Raw genomic sequence first — 16550 nt, 5'->3', positions numbered from 1 at the left:
TTCTATGTCATATATAATAGAGTATATTAGGAAAAGTAATACAAAAATATTACTTAATTAAATAAAAATAATTGTCTACTTTTAGAAATTTCTTATCAAAGAAATTAAATTTTTAATACTACATTTTTATTTCTTTTAAATATGGGTGTCAAAATAACAATGGCATGCAGACGTGATTCGAATATCACGAGAAAAATAACATATGTTATGATTAAGGTTAAATGTGTTTGTAGTATAAACCAATCCATTTACGACACAACTTAAAACTAGTCATATTCAGATAGATATGCAAATTCACTCGATCTGTTTAATTATAATGTGATTTAAAATGTATCATGTTGTATCATGTCATGATCCAATCCAACACGATACTAATAAATATATTAAATTTTTCATTGAGGTGTTATCTACATTAATCCTTTTTAACAAACGGATTAAACATGTCGCGTTGATATGACCTATATCCGACCTATTTAAATACAAAAAGTTAACATATCACGTTAGTATTTATATTCAAACCATTTCAATAAATAAGTTAAACGTGTCATGTTGTTATGATTCATAATCGATTCAATAGGTTAAATGAAAAATCGACACATCATTTATTTTTTCGTTTTTCATTTATATTGACATAATTACTAAATGACCTGTAGTCGTATTATCCTAATCGTGTCAAGAGAAGGGATCATTACCGCATTTATACAATTTGTCAACCTATTTTATCATTAATTTTTTTGCGATACAGAGTACATGAAGTGTTCTGGACGAGTTCCAACTATGAGATGTCGCTTTGCAACTACTAATAGTTTTAAGTTGTCTTAATTCCAAATGTAGTAATAGTAATGGCAATGTTGTAGTTATGAATAGAATAAAAGGATAATTTGGTAAAAACGAATTTAAGTCCAAAAAAGTTTGCAAGTTGATGATCCACTTGCTGCTTTAGTCTGGCGTATGATCAATGTATCATAAACATAACAAATTCATTTGCCTTCTTCCCCAAATATTTACAAAATTTAATCCAACTTGACACATTTTCAAAACCCTAAATTTTAATCCATTTCTTTCTCTTCTCACATATATAAACTCTAAATATCCCCATGTATTACGCATAAATCTTTAACCCTAATTCTCATAACTCATAATATAATCATCAACATAAACAAAAAAACATGCCTTCCGCCGCTTCTCTACAGCATCACAGAGCCACCTCCGCCGGCCCCGGCGGCGGCCTTTCTTGCCACAAGCATTCATGGAAGCCGGAGCCGGTTTCTTTGGAAATATCCCCGCCGGAAACTGTTTCTTGCTACCACACACGCACAGTAGGGCCAAACCAGTGTTGCTCCGCCGTGTTCAAGACTATAAATGCGCCTGTCTCCACCGTCTGGTCGGTGGTTCGGCGCTTTGATAATCCACAAGCGTATAAACATTTCATCAAGACGTGTCACTTAATCAACGGCGACGGAGATGTAGGGACGTTAAGAGAAGTTCACGTAATATCGGGTTTGCCGGCGGAGTCGAGTACGGAAAGATTGGAGATTCTTGACGATGAACGTCATGTTTTCAGCTTTAGTATGATCGACGGCGACCACCGGTTGAAGAATTACCGGTCAGTCACGACTCTCCACGCTTCTCCGAGCGGCAACGGTACGGTGGTTATCGAATCTTACGTAGTTGATATTCCGGCAGGAAATACTAACGAGGATACTTGTGATTTTGTTGATACAATTTTAAGGTGCAATTTGCAATCATTGGCTCAGATTGCTGAAAATATGGCTAAGAATAATAATAATAGCAAAATCTAGATCATATTATCGTAATTAATTTACCATAAACTTTTTAATGATCTTGATTTGTTTAATTTCAAATCTTTTTTTTTACAATTTTTTTAATTTTCGACTCGGTTTTGATTTGATCATGTCGATCGTTTATTGCCGGAACTGAATTGAGAATTTGTAAATCCATGTAGCACTTCATGAAGATGTTGTTGTATATAGTACTTTGATGCTATATGTCACCTTTGTTTTCCTTCAAGATTTGCTATGCTAATTATTACTCATCGTAAATTTATATGTATTATTACATTTAATAATTAGTATTAATACTATGTGCATATATATAATTTTCATTCTTCATAATGTCCCCTCTCTTTGTTCTTAATTTTTGTACATTTTGGTTTTTTTGTGTGATTAATTTGTTGTGTATGGAGATTAATTAACTAGTTTAAAAGATAATCACATCATTATAATTTATATCTGTATAATTTATGTTTTCTACATTTTAAATGTAGTATGAAATGGGTTTAAGATGATAATTAGCTCTTGCTTAATCGTAAGCTGGAACCATTATCTTTAATTAAAGTAAATATGGTTGATTACATGATATAATTATTCATCAAAAAATGATATAATTAAAAATGCAACATGTAGAAAAGATTCTTGTTCTTGTAATTCACTCAAAATAGTGTATATTATATGCAGAAAGCACGCTTCGAACGTGGTCTACAAGTTGATTAAATTGATAAAGAAAAAAAATCATTAACGACAAGTATACTTAAAAATACAATCAAGTGGTAGTTAATTAGGATAATCATATATATATGTTGTACGACTAAGGTTCTTTTTTTCTTTAATCAATTAATCGTACATTGAGATGATTATTTGAAAAATTTGATGCTTATATTAGCTGTGTCATGGTAGTCGGCGTTGATATTTTAATAGGGCTTAATCAATTAATTAGAAATTAATCAAAATAATTCAAACCTTATATGAATGTAACATTTTCTTTTAGGAAATCAACTAATTTGAATTTAAATTTGAGACTTCATAATTTTAAAAACTAAACTATTTATTAAAAAATTTACTAGAAGGATCAATCATGAAATCACACTTCCTTTCAAGAATTTCATTGAATGAGGACATATATAATATATTAAAATAAAGATTTGGGAGAAAAAGGAATTAAATTAAAGTTGATGTGCAAGTTGAAGTTTTAATAATTCAAGTTGTTTATAAGAAACTTAGGCAAGTTGTTACATATTACTACTATATATGTGGTGTATTGAAAGGGGTGGTTATGCAAGTTGATTTGCAAGTGGGGAAACAAGCAGGCTAATTTAATTAATTTCTCACATAATAATTATAAAGAATCAAATGAAAGCCACTCATCATATTTGTTTGTTTCCTATATATGATTACCATAATAAATACTAAGGTTTCACCAACTCAAAATTATGTCACATTTTCTAGATTTCTAGAAGATGTACCCATCGAATAAATACTCACTATATTCTAATTTAATTGATTATTTTTTAAATCAATAAAATTCTATTTTTATATTTTATTATCATTGTTGATTTTTAATATTATAAAAATAAAAATATTTAAGTATTTGTCCAAGTATTTCATGATGAAATTGTAAACACTAGCTCAATAATAATATATTAAAGTAATAACTCATTTTTAAATTATACCATTTTTAATTATTTGGTTTTTAAACTAAATTTTATCTTTTTTTGTTCCTCCAACTTATCATAAATACATTTTCAAATCTCTGAATGAAAAAATGATGCCGTTTAAAATACAAATTTGCATTTGAATGTTATAAAATATTATTTTTGTCATTTAGGGACTTAAAATATATTTTTGTTGAAATAGAGGTCATTTTGGACTGACCATTCCATGGTAATTTCAAGCCATGCAACGCATGCATATATATATATATATATATATATATATATATATATATTCATGCCCGATTGTAAAATGGGCAAGTTTAATACGGGTTCGAACTCGAGCCCAACTTAAAAAAGGTGAGTTCAAATTCAACTCAAACAAATTGGGCTTGGATAAGCTAATTGGGTATCCGGCCCAATAATTAGGTCTAATCTACAAGGTTGTGGATAGTAAAAATACATGGAAAAAATCTCGAATCCAAATTGACCAATACACCATCAACTACACCAAAAAATAAGACAATTGTTTGTAAAGACATACAAAATTTGTGACTATACATGATTCATATGAATGTTATTACAAACAATAACTACACTTTCTCCTCAATCAATTTCAAATAAGGACCCAATTGACAAAAAAAACATTAATTAACCAATTTGTTTTAAACTAATTAAGGATAGAACAACTTGGCAAATAGAAGCTCATTCCAAGTATCTTGGAGGCCAGGCATGCACCAATGTACACAGTCAGCATAGCTGACTGGATTGGCCAATTGCTGAGGTGTCAATGGATTCCATTGCTTTTTGTAAATTGATGTGTGAGAATCTTTACGGTAATTTGATAATTGAGTAATGTTTAAAAATGTAATTGGAAATTTTGATTTCTTGAAAACTTCTCCAATTACTTTCATTATCGATTTTCTGCAATCTGAACCCCAATATGTTGCATTGTTAATCAAAGTTGTTTCATTGTAACAATTTCGATCTGGCTCACCTCCCCAATCTATGCTCCTGCAAAAAAAATAAAAAATTCACAAATATCATTTTCATGATCATAATAATTATAATTAAAATCTTGATTTATGTCTAGTTTTTTTTTTTTTCGTTTCTTTTAGTCTATAGATCCGTATTGAAATTTATATTTTTAACAAATTTAACGAGCCTTGGTATGATGACAGTGGAACATAATTGCACTGAAACTTGCCGAGTCTCATGTTTCAGCATTTTATTTTTTGTTTTCAGAAATATTTTTAAAACTCCGACACTATTAACTATAAAAATATTATTTCAACGGTTCTCATTTCGAGCGCTTTTGTTTTTATTCATGCTATATGGTAATAGAATAGTTAACATATTGCAGGTTATAGAAGTATTATACAAAATTATACCCTTCTAATTAGGTTTAATCATCCAAAAACATCCTATATCTATTATATTTTTCCGCTTAGGATCCAAACTTTCATAATCAACAATTTTAACTCATTTCTGAACTTTCAGTTTCAATTGTAGTTATTTATTCAAATTAGTAAAAGTTCAAATGTGTTTTTCCTATGTGTTCTAATTTGTCTATTTACTATAAAAATTTCCAAACATGATATAATATGAAGGGCAAATTTAAAATTTTTACCACACAAATATATTCATTCGTATTCGTATAGGTCTACTCTTCAAGAATTTTTCAAATATGTAAAATTGAAGAAGAAAGGGTTAATTTCATAAAAAATCACGATTTTTACACGAAATTTCATTTTAATCACGAACTTTAAAAGGTCGTGATTAAAATAAAATTTTGTGTAAAGGTCGTAAATTTTTATGGAATTAACCCATGAAAAAAGAGAATGAACTTACTTTCCATGAGAAGGGGACATGCTAGTAAAAAAAACTCTAGTTTTTTTAGGATTCATATTCTTCCTCACCCATCTCAACATGCTTTTCATTGCCATTCTATAAGCATCTTCGGTTGATAACTCAACTATATCTTTCACTTCATCCTCAAAAGAACCTTGCCTGAGTAACACACGATCATCATTAGGGTTGTGTGAAAATTAAACTAAACCGAATAATTAAATCCAATCGGTAAACATAAATTCGGGTTGACACAATATAAAATTTGATTTTTCGGCTGGGATTTGGATGGTAAATAAATGGCTTAATTATTGAAAAATACACTCATCTTTTTGACTTTTTTTATAGAACAAAATTTTAAAATCGTCAATTTAGCCAAATTTCTAATTTTCAATTTTAATTGTAGTCATTTGTTTAAATTGGATTAGAAAATATTAGTATATGCCTTTTATGTTTGAAATTCTTAATGATGAAAAAACAATTTGCAATAATATGAAGTGAATACTCAAACTTTTCTCATTCTAGTTTGAACAAATAGTTACAACTGAAGCAGAATATTGAACCATTGACTAAAAATGACGATAAGTTTGGACTAGTACATAATAGTAAAAAAAGAGAAATATTCGTAAATGATTAAGCCTAAATAAATTTTATTAAATTTAAATACAAAAAAAAAAATCGAATCGAACCGACTAGCTCAATTTGGAAATTGTATATTCATATAAATTTGGTCCGATTCGTTTTAAACCGAATGCAAACCCCTAATCTTTAAGAACTATTGAAATGAAGGGATAAAAAAAGTACTTACAAGATCTTCATGTTGAGGCCAGTCATCCACCACAGATAAGTGTTGAAAACCAAAATATCAACTCCTTTCCAATTCTTGCCATGTTTAGTAATTGAACCTTTTCTTACAATTCTATCAGAAATCCTATGAACAACTGCATTGTCTGAATTTGATTCCAGAAGAAATGGTGCCCAATAGAACTCGATTGTTGCATTGTAATCCTAATCATATAAACAAACAAAATTGCATTTTTTTCATTAGTTGTGATATTAGCTAATTAATTACAAATCAGTATTTAATTAAGATCGAACCAAACCGAACTAGCTGGTTTAACCAGGAAACCACGTGTCAGTCCGGTTCCATTATTTATCAACAACTGTACCCGTTTGCTAAAAATATCATAATTGTAAAACTTTACGAGTTTGGTCTATCGTTTTTCGACCTTTTGCCAAATTATATACCTAACAACTCGTTTAGAGTTGAGGTCACGCAATATTCTACATCCACTTGTTTAAAATTTATCCATCTTGATATATACAATCGCCAGACCAAGTACAAACTAATTAAGCATGAATAAATTTAACAATATTCGAAAAAAATGATAGACTAAACTAGTAAAATTTTAAAATTATTATATATTTTGCAAACGAAGCATATTTGTGGGTAGATATAAATATATTTTATCTTTTATTTAACTAGCGAATCAGTAATTGAACACGCTGGACTATAGAGTGATACCCTTCGGTTTTTAAATCACTATTATAAATGTAAAATTATATTAATTTCATACCTTGATAGTAAAAACTGTTAATGAATCAAAAGTTTCCATGGATTTAGATTCTTCAGGAATGAGTCTATGGAGAAGACAAACCATTGAAACATACTGCCCCCGGTTCAATGAATCACCAACAAACATCATTCTTTTTCCTCGAAGGGTCTCGAGCATTAATGTGGCATTAAAACTACATAACAATAATTAATATTAATTACTACTATGAATATATTTAGTTTTTTTTTATAATACTATATATTTAGTTAGTGTATAAGCATGTAGTAATAACTAATAAGTAATAGTATTAGGAAACAAAAAATAATTTGTAAATGTCAAGAGTAGTAAATTTTAGGAGTCACACTAAGTTTCCATGTTATTTCATTTTAGTCATAAGCTAGTTTTAGTGTGTTTCAATTTATGCACTATTTTTTGAAATTACAACCAACTTGTTTCTTAGAGATTTCATACCAAATTAAATCTATGTAGCAATTGGATCTTGCCACGTCTTGGAGAAACAAAAAATTTCATTTTAGCTAAAATAAAATAAAAGTTCAGTAAGAAAAAAATATGATGTGGCAAGACTTAGCTGCTTTATAGATTCAATTTGGTCTGAGATTACTAAAAAACTTCATGTTGTACGTAATTTTAATTTCAATGCTTAAACTGAAATAAATTAAAATTTAATAATAATATAACACGAAAATTTAATGACTATAGATTTAAAGGTTAAATGCATAATTTTAGGTATTTGTGCAAATAGGTATAATCCACATAATCACAAAAATTATCAAAATGAAAGCGTATTTTACAATTACAACACGAACATTTAATATTGACATTGTCAGACACAATCTTTAAATCTTAGCATTATCACGCATGAACTACCATTTTTTGAAACACCGAACATTTTTTCATAAAAATGCTCATGATATATATAATTTCGACATTCATATCATCAATTTTTTTATTGGTAAAAATCGCCTTGTTGTTGTAAAATACGCTAAACTTAATAATTTATTTTGTAATTAACTCTAAATTTAAAACCCTAAAATGTCAACACTAATGCAACAACTATAATAAGGGAAATCGCTATCCAACAACTATGATAGTGAAAATTATGCAAAATTTGTTCACCAATTAATTTACCTAGAAATACTAATTAAGCATTTAAATAAATTATTAAAAATTTAATACAACTAATGAACAAGAACTAAACAAACCTAGGAAGATCACATCCATGAGGTTGCCATCTCCAATATTGATAATCTTTATCAGGCCTGCCATGTTCTTGACAAGTTAACTGTGGCTGAATGTACGGACATTCCCATTCTTCATAAAGCGGCCGAGTCAACTCATCTTTAACCCATCTTCCATTAAATAAATCACATCCTTCTGGTGTTTTTCCTATAGCAAATGGCAGCTTCTCCCATTTCTTCTCTAACCCCAAAAAATCCATGCAAAACTCGACTCGTTAGCTATACGTAGTGTTGGATTAAAAAAATCATAATGTAGGTAAAATTCGAGTTATGCAATATAAGCCGGTTCGGTTGCCAAAACGAACTAAAGTAAAACTAAATTTTTTAATTTTTTAACCAAACCGTAACAGAAATATATACATATCGAATTGTAACTGAATTGAAATAATTACTTGGTTTTTTCGGTCATTTTGGTAGCCTAATAATCAAATTTTATTAATATTAAGTATTAAAAATTAAAAAATTAAAAATAAGTTTGATGTTAATATCTCATTACATTACAAATTTAGGAGACAAATTGATATTTATTCTTATAAAATGTACACGAATATCTTAAATTTCTAAAAAAAATTAAAAAAATTGTATATACATATATAATTTAGTTAAGTCATTCGGTTCGATTAATTAGAAAAATTCGGACCGAAAATCAAATTAAACTGAATTAACCAAAATTTTAAAATTCTTAACAATAACAGAAAATATATAAAAAAAGCGAATAAAACTATATTATCAAATCTTATATTAATGGTATCATTTAAAATTCAAAATTATAGATGGACAATAGTCTTCGTTTTGCCATGCATCATAGATTACTTGATGAAAAAGTTAGGTAAACTCACCGGTTCTTGTTAAAATCCTGTCCGAGTCAGAGTCGAGTTGGCCGAGTAAACACATGAAATCTTCTCCATATAAGATGGTGACAAAGACAATGAAAGCTAAGAGAGTGAACAGATATGGAGATAAACGAGGTTTTCTGATAATAAGTGAAGATGATGAAGAAGAAGACAGAGGTGACTTCATTAATTTAATTTCTTGTTTTTACTTAGTTTAATTACAAAAGATTATGAGGTTTTTTTTTGGTGGTGTTATGTTGGGTTTTGATTAAATATAGGAGACGTGCAGGTTGAAATGATGATATTGTGCACATGCAACAGAAACAAAATTTAGGCTAAGTAAAAAAAAGGAGAGAATATTAACTTATTAACTCAATTTTAATTTTAATAAAAAAGTTAAAATATTCGTTTCTATTAGAATTAACTGCAAATTAAATTATGGACTTTATCGTGTTTTGCAATGACAATATAAAGTTTAAATATTGATAATGTCGTCGGCACGAACTATCATTATTCTGTAATTCTGAACACCGTGTAATTTTTTGATAAAAAACGTTGATGTAGATTCCGGAATGATGTATATTTTGGTGCTCACGTCAAAAATTTTGATCGAAAAATTATTTGGTATTTCGAATTACAAATATTAAAAGTTTGTGCGTAACATTTTCAAAATTCATAATTTGGTTTATAATTGCAAAGCATGTTAACGTTCATGATTTCATTTGCATCTAACCCTTTCCATTATTCCATTAAATATAAAATTTTCAAGTTGATATCTTATTTTTCATGGGTTATAATGAAAAACAAATTTATAAAAAAATTATTATTTTAAGAAATACTATTTACTATCGTACTTAGCTATTTTGAAGAACATATAAATGAGTGTTATGTCATAATTAACCTATAATAGTAGTACTTATAATAATATATGTTTTAAAAATATAATTACACTTTTGGAGAAGGTCTTGATGAGTAAATATTAGTAGTGGGTAGTTTCATGATTGTAAGAGAAGCTATTATGTCACTTAACTTCTAAGTTAAGTGTTGTCTAAAAGATGTCATATCATTTTCTCCACTTTTATGTTTTTTTTTCTTTGTATTAATTCTATTTATATACAAAATTGGTTCATTCTTAAGTACTAATTGAGAAAATATGAGGAGTTCCATACTCTATAAGATTAACTTTGATTATTTTTTAGGGTTTAGGTGAAAATTTGGTGATCGTTCATCTTCAAGTGGTTGGTTCTTTTTTTTTTAATTAATTAATGTCTAACAAAACCATAAGATAGATGTAATTTGGGCAAATAGGTGCAAACACTAAAATAGTGATGTATCAACTAAAATTGTTATATGTTAAATAATTAGTTATTTCCCTTACTACTACAGTTTACGGAATTCTCGACGGACTTCTCTATCGGGAAATACACCAAATGTCTTGAGAAATAGATTTTCTAACAGATTTTCGACAACTCAAAACCGTCGAGAATACTCTGATTGGGAATTTTTTCTGACGCAAAAATAGAAATTTGTCGCGAATTTACCAACGGTATAACAAGTCGCTAAATATAAATTCATTGCTAAAGTACCGATACAACATAAATACTTTTTTGATTAATTTATGACTCATGCAACAATTTCCCAATGGATTGTCGATAATTCCCTATGCATCTCGCCATCGGAAAATCAACAATTGTTTGCCAGTAACTGCATCGGGATTTAGTGCCAATAAAGCGAGCAATCGACCCTTTATGGGTAATTGTTTTATCAAAATTTGCTTATATCAACATAAAGTGGTCACCACCATTAAAATCAATGTCAGCTAAAAAATAATAGATTACTTATATATCATTATCATATTGAAATTTCTCATACCATCATATGCAAAACAAGCATAATCCTAGGAATGAGAATGATTCCAAATCTCAAACTTGATTGAAGAACAGCTAAAAGAATATCAATACAATAGAAGCAAGAATTTAGTGTGAGTTACTGAAGACTACATAATCAAATGAATGAAGCTACAAGAAATAAATACAGAATAAAAATAAAATGAAAGGGGTATGATGACACATGTCAGCAAATAGACGGACGGGCATTTCGGAATAGGAATTCCGAAGTCTAATCAACGAGATAGCTATACTAGACTATCAAAAACCATAAACTTTACTTCAAATGGCAGTCTAGATGTCTCAAAAGCACTTCACAAAGAAATCAGGAGCTGAATCAGAATAGTTAAAAATTGACACGAGAATAGGAGCTTCGATGAGTTTCTGTAGGTCCTCTAAATCTCCGCACCAAAGAAGCACAAGAACTCTGCATGAATATGAGAATAGATTGTTTTAATTCGGATGTGCATACCAAACATTTCTATTGCAGATAAAATAAGATATCAGGTGGCTGATTTCAAGAAAGGACCAATATATTAATCAGCAAAAGTTTTCACTATCATCTTGCTATTTCTTGCCAATCCGTCTAACTTTCTATTAGCCTGTAGCCTGTGGAAACTTGCATTTGCCAGTCCTAACGAATCATTTACCAATTTTAAGCTCATCGGAATTGGACACTTCTAAATTTATTGCAACAGTAAAAAAATAGAGATGTTTGAATTATTTTTTCATCTATTTATATCTTTTTGTATCTTAACTTCATGTACTTCTATTCACCTATATCTTTTTGTTTCAACTTTGAAAACGATTATGAAACTCTGACAATCTATATTTATAATTTATATTGTAAAAATATCAGTTCACCGTTTTTTGTTTTGGTGTTTTCCGTTTTGGAGCTTCTGTTTCTGTGCTACATAGCTATTCACTATGAGAATCAAGCAAATCTCTTTCAAACCAAAGAAAGAAAACTCTTCGCCAAATTTAGAAATTTCCATTTATGAGTGAAGTATGCTTGAATTATTTCCTACTAACTGGGTAAATATTTTACATAACAAGATAAGCTAATATATTCAAGATTCTTATGAGTTAGAGGAAGTCGTAATATTTGCATGGCACGTTTCAGAACACAGAACCAGCAAAGAAACGAGTGCAAATAAAAAATATCATATCAAAGGAGTACCTGTATTTTCAGAGGCAATGTGGCCCAAAAATCCAAGTTCGGAATCATCTAATAAGAGGAAAAAAGAATCAGTTAATACACCAGAGAACATGCAATGCATTTTCTTCTGAAATAGAACACATCTTGCTAATTCCACCATTTTTAAGCTGCTGGTCGCATATGATAAGGGGAAAAAAATCAGTACTATTTCAGCGGCATATGTGCATCATGTTCAATACAAGCCTAACTCAAAGGGTGTATAGTACTTTTAGCACATCTACTTCATTATATGAGTGAAATATCAAAATTTGTCCAGATACAAAATGTTCCAGCAAACATGTTTAACCACCATTGCCTCTCAGCCCATTATGAAGATAACATTATGAAAATCACACAGACCGAAGGGGACATTCTAGAAACCATAATTTCTTGTATTCATTGCGTGCATCAACAATTTGTTGAAAATATCAAAATATGATTCTGAACAACCTAAGAGCGCAATTCTATCAGACATATCATATGCAGCGCAAATAATCTCTATTAAATTTCAATAATGCTTAAATAGCAAGGTTACCAATTAAAGTTTTTTAATTAAATACTTTGATTATAAATCATAACTGGAGCTTATATCAGCAAAAATTAAACATAAACGGATGTTTTGCCTCTAGAGTGCAGAGATTATATGAACATAGATTGCAGTGTTAAGCAGATAGAATACTGCACACAAAAACATGATAATTGAATTTTCTTAAGCAGATCAAGTACTGGACAAAAAATTCCAGTTAGTGGAATCTGCTAAATAGTTCAAACAATTAGGAGGAAGGGATTCAGATAGGAAGCATACATCTAACCCGTGAATTCCAAGAAAGAAATAGCGATAAACTGCACCCGCTAAGACATACCCTCCAAACACGCATAAGATACTGAAAAAATTAAAGCAATTAGTCGATAAAGATGTCTTCATATAAATATTGTTCATAAGGAAAAAGGAAAGGAGCTGAGATTGATAACCCTTACATGATTACCAGTGTTCCAAACCAGCCCCATCCTTGCCCATTAACAGATATAATTGTGGCACAACCGGATGGATGTTGTAGTACTGCAGCCTGTACAAGAGAACGAAAGAAAAATTTACAAGCCTGAAACTCTTCAATGCATGTCAAGTACACTATGAACACACTAACGTTTCAACATGTCACAAAAGAATTCACTGGACTAGGTGTAAATACTAAAAATACTTCAATACTACGAAAATAAAATAGTGAGAGGGGTTTGTTAAGACTGCAATAAGTTTTGCTTGAAGCTGGAAATATTTAGTTGCAAAGAGAGGGTAAAATACACAGAAGACACTATAAACTTAGCTACCATATAAAATTGAGAGTCTCACATAATCACAGGTTCCTGATTTCTCCAGCGACTGTGGCACCTGTAACAATGAGGTTAACATGATTAAAAGTGTAGTAACACCTTCAAAATATAATAAGAAGCAAGGAAAAGGGAACAACTTTAAGAAAGAAGCTCTCACTTGAGCACCATTTGTATTGCAAATGACAGAGACAGAGAGGGAACAATTCCGCTCAGATCCACTAGATGTCTTTACAGGACTTGACATCTTAACAATAACACCCTTGAGAGGGTTCTCCTTATCTGCATCATCAATATTTTAGAGAAGATATACTTTCAGTATAACTTCAATTAGAAAAGCTTGAAGGATTGAATATCATGTAATAATGAAATCACTCTCACCGCGGTAACCAAAGTACATTAGAGATGCGTATCAAGATAAAAGAAAGATTTTGTATCTTACCCATGACGCTAACTTCTGTGTTTGAGACACGTCCGACAGTAGTGCATACATCATAACCTGCAAATATGAACAGACGCCATTAAAATCGAAAGGGAAATTCTGAATATAAACCTAGGACACATGTTTGAGCTTCATGGTTCCTCAAATTTAGAGAAAAGGAACCTAGAAAATCCTTAAAGTTATCCTTTGAGCCATGAAAAAAAAAACATTATGCCTCAAAATGGTTGATGCTTGATTTGATCATTTATAGAAACGACGCAATCCTCCCATATAAGATCAAAGCTGAGATATTTTCCAAATAGTTGATTGAGTTTGCCCATTGTGCATTGAATTTGGATTGATACATCATGCATACAATAGCCAACAAGCGAGAAGCAAAAGGATCGTTTTTTGTATTAAATGTTTGTCATATCAGTCATCCAGGTTCAAGAGCTCAATTCAAATGTTACAGAAGTTTTTCGTATAACAGGTAATTAACCAGAATCCAGTTTAAGCTTCCAGTTCTCCGATAACATACAAGCCCTATCAAGTAATTGATATGACATTGTCACATTACAAATAAGGACCCAGGCTGTTCAGAAATCAATATATTCCATAGCATAAGAGATAGACATTCTTTTACACTATTTACCTCCTCTGTTATTTGACACAAGCGCACTACATTCCATACCACAGTGTGATGGCCCTCCACAATCCTACAATGTCAAGAAGAAGATTAATTCAAAGGAAAACCTGTTAATCCTCAGTACAGAGGAAACAACATTTACTATGACACACTGGACAGCTAATTGAGCATTATTCTGCAGGAAACCAACACTATTCATCGATATGCCTCGTGAATAGCTAAAGAAGAAAAAAAATACAGCGATTTCATCAAATATATTAAAGGGTGAGGTACTGTGTAGCAAGCATCTGCTATGGTCTACTCACTAAAGTCGCATACAATTGTTCCTATTCTTCCACTTAGACAAGAGGCAGCCTTTTGGAAAGAGCTCCAGTTTCATGTTAAAGCTCAAAAATTAAAAATAAAAATGAAAACAATTGTTCGTAGTAACAATATAAAATACGTGACAACTCTAAGAAATCCAAACTGAGCTAAGTTTCTGCTCCAACAGTGTAAATGAAAAAGTAACTTCACAGTGGAGAACAATTACCAGGCAGTCAATGCATCTAGGTGGATCATGATTAAAAAGCATCCCATCGCATAACTGCTCCACATAGTAAAAGGAAGTTATTCCAATGGTAAACAAACTAAAAGTACTATTTGCAAGCGCAATCATTGCCAAGAAAAAGAATGGCATTAGTTATCTACGTACAAGATTAATCATTCTAATTAAAACACTAATCAGGTCATAGCTTGCAGCCAGTTCATCATGATGATCATGATGACAACATATGACTTCTGAATTTAGCAGCAACTAGAACTTCAAAGTCCAATGCATATCAATCAATATAAATAGCTTATAATGTTTCAATAAAGACTTAAAACCAAAAAAGAAACAAAGTGTAACCTGATGGAGCCAACCTGAAACCAGAGCACAGTCTCATTCGCAGCCACCTTATAAAAGCTGCGGCAGAAAAATGAACAACTTACTAAGAAACTGAACCCTATTGACGTCCACTTATAAACAACGAAAATTAAAAACCTCATAATCCAACTAAAAGTCCATGTTTAAACAGTGCTACGAAAGAAATCATCTTCACCAAATCAAACACCTTCGGTATAAAATTCAAACACAAACCAAAAATCCTAAGTCCTAAGTCTATCAGTATCATCTCTACCGAAATAGTAATTCATTGATCTTTACAGGTCAAGTTAGATACTAATAGAATAAGAAAATACATAACAATTTCCGCAATTTCGTTTCAATAACAAAAACAAATTTCAAAAAATCAACTCAATTGAATTCTACTTAGAAATAAAGCTAAAGTTCATTCTTTCAACTCAATAAACAAAAAAGGCATCATCTTCTATAGAAATTATCAACAATTCTAGCACATGCTTCATATATATAATCAAAGAAAAACAAAAGAACATAGAAAAGAACTAAAACTACTAAGCTAACCCAATAAATTAAAATTATAAAGACTGTTCATTGAGGATATATGTCAAACACATAGTGCAATATCACAAAAGAGATCAAAAATCCACCAAAAAAAGAAAAAAGAAGTTACCCATCTTCACTAAGAACACCATGAGGGTAATTTGAAAGAGGAGAAGTCAAACTGAATTTGTAAAGCTTATGCCCATCTCCAAAACTGAGTTCACAAATTGCTGTTGCTGAGTTTAAACATTCAACTCGGTGTAGAAATAATATGAGGAGTGTTGTAGTTAGAAATAATTTAAAAGAATTGAATCTTAATCTCATTTCTGTAATATTTTGTTTAAATTTGTGTAATTATTATGTGTTCATTGAATCATAGCTTTGAAATTGTAAAGAAGGTGAGAGAGCTTGCAAGTTAAGGGTCTGTTTCGATCTTGATTCTTTGACTCTTTAATTGATTTGTTAATGTTTTTAGTATATATTATAAAAAAAATTACACTTTATTTATAAATTAAAATATTTTTATATCTTTAAATTTTTATCGAATTACATATATAAATATATTAAAAAAATGAAATTAATTGTAAAAAAAGTTCAACCAAAATTAAAGAATATCCAAAATAATTTTCTTGACTATTTCACAAGTTAGTTGTATTTAAATTACTTAAAAAAATTCTAATGGATTTATTTAGTGAAAATTCATTCATTA

The 16550-nt window shown here is 30.0% G+C and overlaps 3 protein-coding genes across 5 annotated transcripts; 1 reads left to right on the top strand and 2 right to left on the bottom strand.

Annotated features, from left to right (window-relative positions):
• The first annotated feature begins 969 nt into the window (after positions 1 to 969).
• On the top strand, positions 970 to 2063 carry LOC126659739 (abscisic acid receptor PYL4-like). Its single transcript, XM_050353070.2, has one exon. The coding sequence runs from the start codon at positions 1170 to 1172 to the stop codon at positions 1800 to 1802; it is 633 nt and encodes a 210-aa protein (XP_050209027.1). The 5' UTR covers positions 970 to 1169; the 3' UTR covers positions 1803 to 2063.
• Positions 2064 to 3934: 1871 nt separating this feature from the next.
• LOC126660720 (protein trichome birefringence-like 33) lies at positions 3935 to 9219 on the bottom strand. The gene is made up of 6 exons (XM_050354367.2): positions 8951 to 9219; positions 8076 to 8292; positions 6874 to 7045; positions 6105 to 6304; positions 5300 to 5458; positions 3935 to 4462 (listed from the first exon to the last, which is right to left on the bottom strand). The coding sequence occupies exons 1-6, from the start codon at positions 9129 to 9131 to the stop codon at positions 4123 to 4125; spliced, it is 1269 nt and encodes a 422-aa protein (XP_050210324.1). The 5' UTR covers positions 9132 to 9219; the 3' UTR covers positions 3935 to 4122.
• Positions 9220 to 10854: 1635 nt separating this feature from the next.
• LOC126660721 (uncharacterized) lies at positions 10855 to 16294 on the bottom strand. Of its 3 annotated transcripts, none has more exons than XM_050354368.2 (11): positions 15972 to 16294; positions 15322 to 15364; positions 14951 to 15004; positions 14428 to 14491; positions 13797 to 13853; positions 13515 to 13636; positions 13377 to 13415; positions 13007 to 13095; positions 12834 to 12912; positions 12011 to 12058; positions 10855 to 11257 (listed from the first exon to the last, which is right to left on the bottom strand). In XM_050354368.2, the coding sequence occupies exons 1-11, from the start codon at positions 16163 to 16165 to the stop codon at positions 11177 to 11179; spliced, it is 870 nt and encodes a 289-aa protein (XP_050210325.1). In that variant the 5' UTR covers positions 16166 to 16294; the 3' UTR covers positions 10855 to 11176. The 3 variants fall into 3 exon arrangements, with proteins under 3 accessions (XP_050210325.1, XP_050210326.1, XP_050210327.1); XM_050354369.2 differs by having other exon boundaries at positions 15308 to 15364; positions 15972 to 16029; XM_050354370.2 differs by lacking the exon at positions 15322 to 15364 and having other exon boundaries at positions 15972 to 16075.
• Positions 16295 to 16550: the final 256 nt, after the last annotated feature.

Source organism: Mercurialis annua, linkage group LG8, assembly GCF_937616625.2.
Source record: "Mercurialis annua linkage group LG8, ddMerAnnu1.2, whole genome shotgun sequence".
NCBI classification, from domain to species: domain Eukaryota; kingdom Viridiplantae; phylum Streptophyta; class Magnoliopsida; order Malpighiales; family Euphorbiaceae; genus Mercurialis; species Mercurialis annua.
This window is presented reverse-complemented; position numbering and strand designations above follow the sequence as displayed.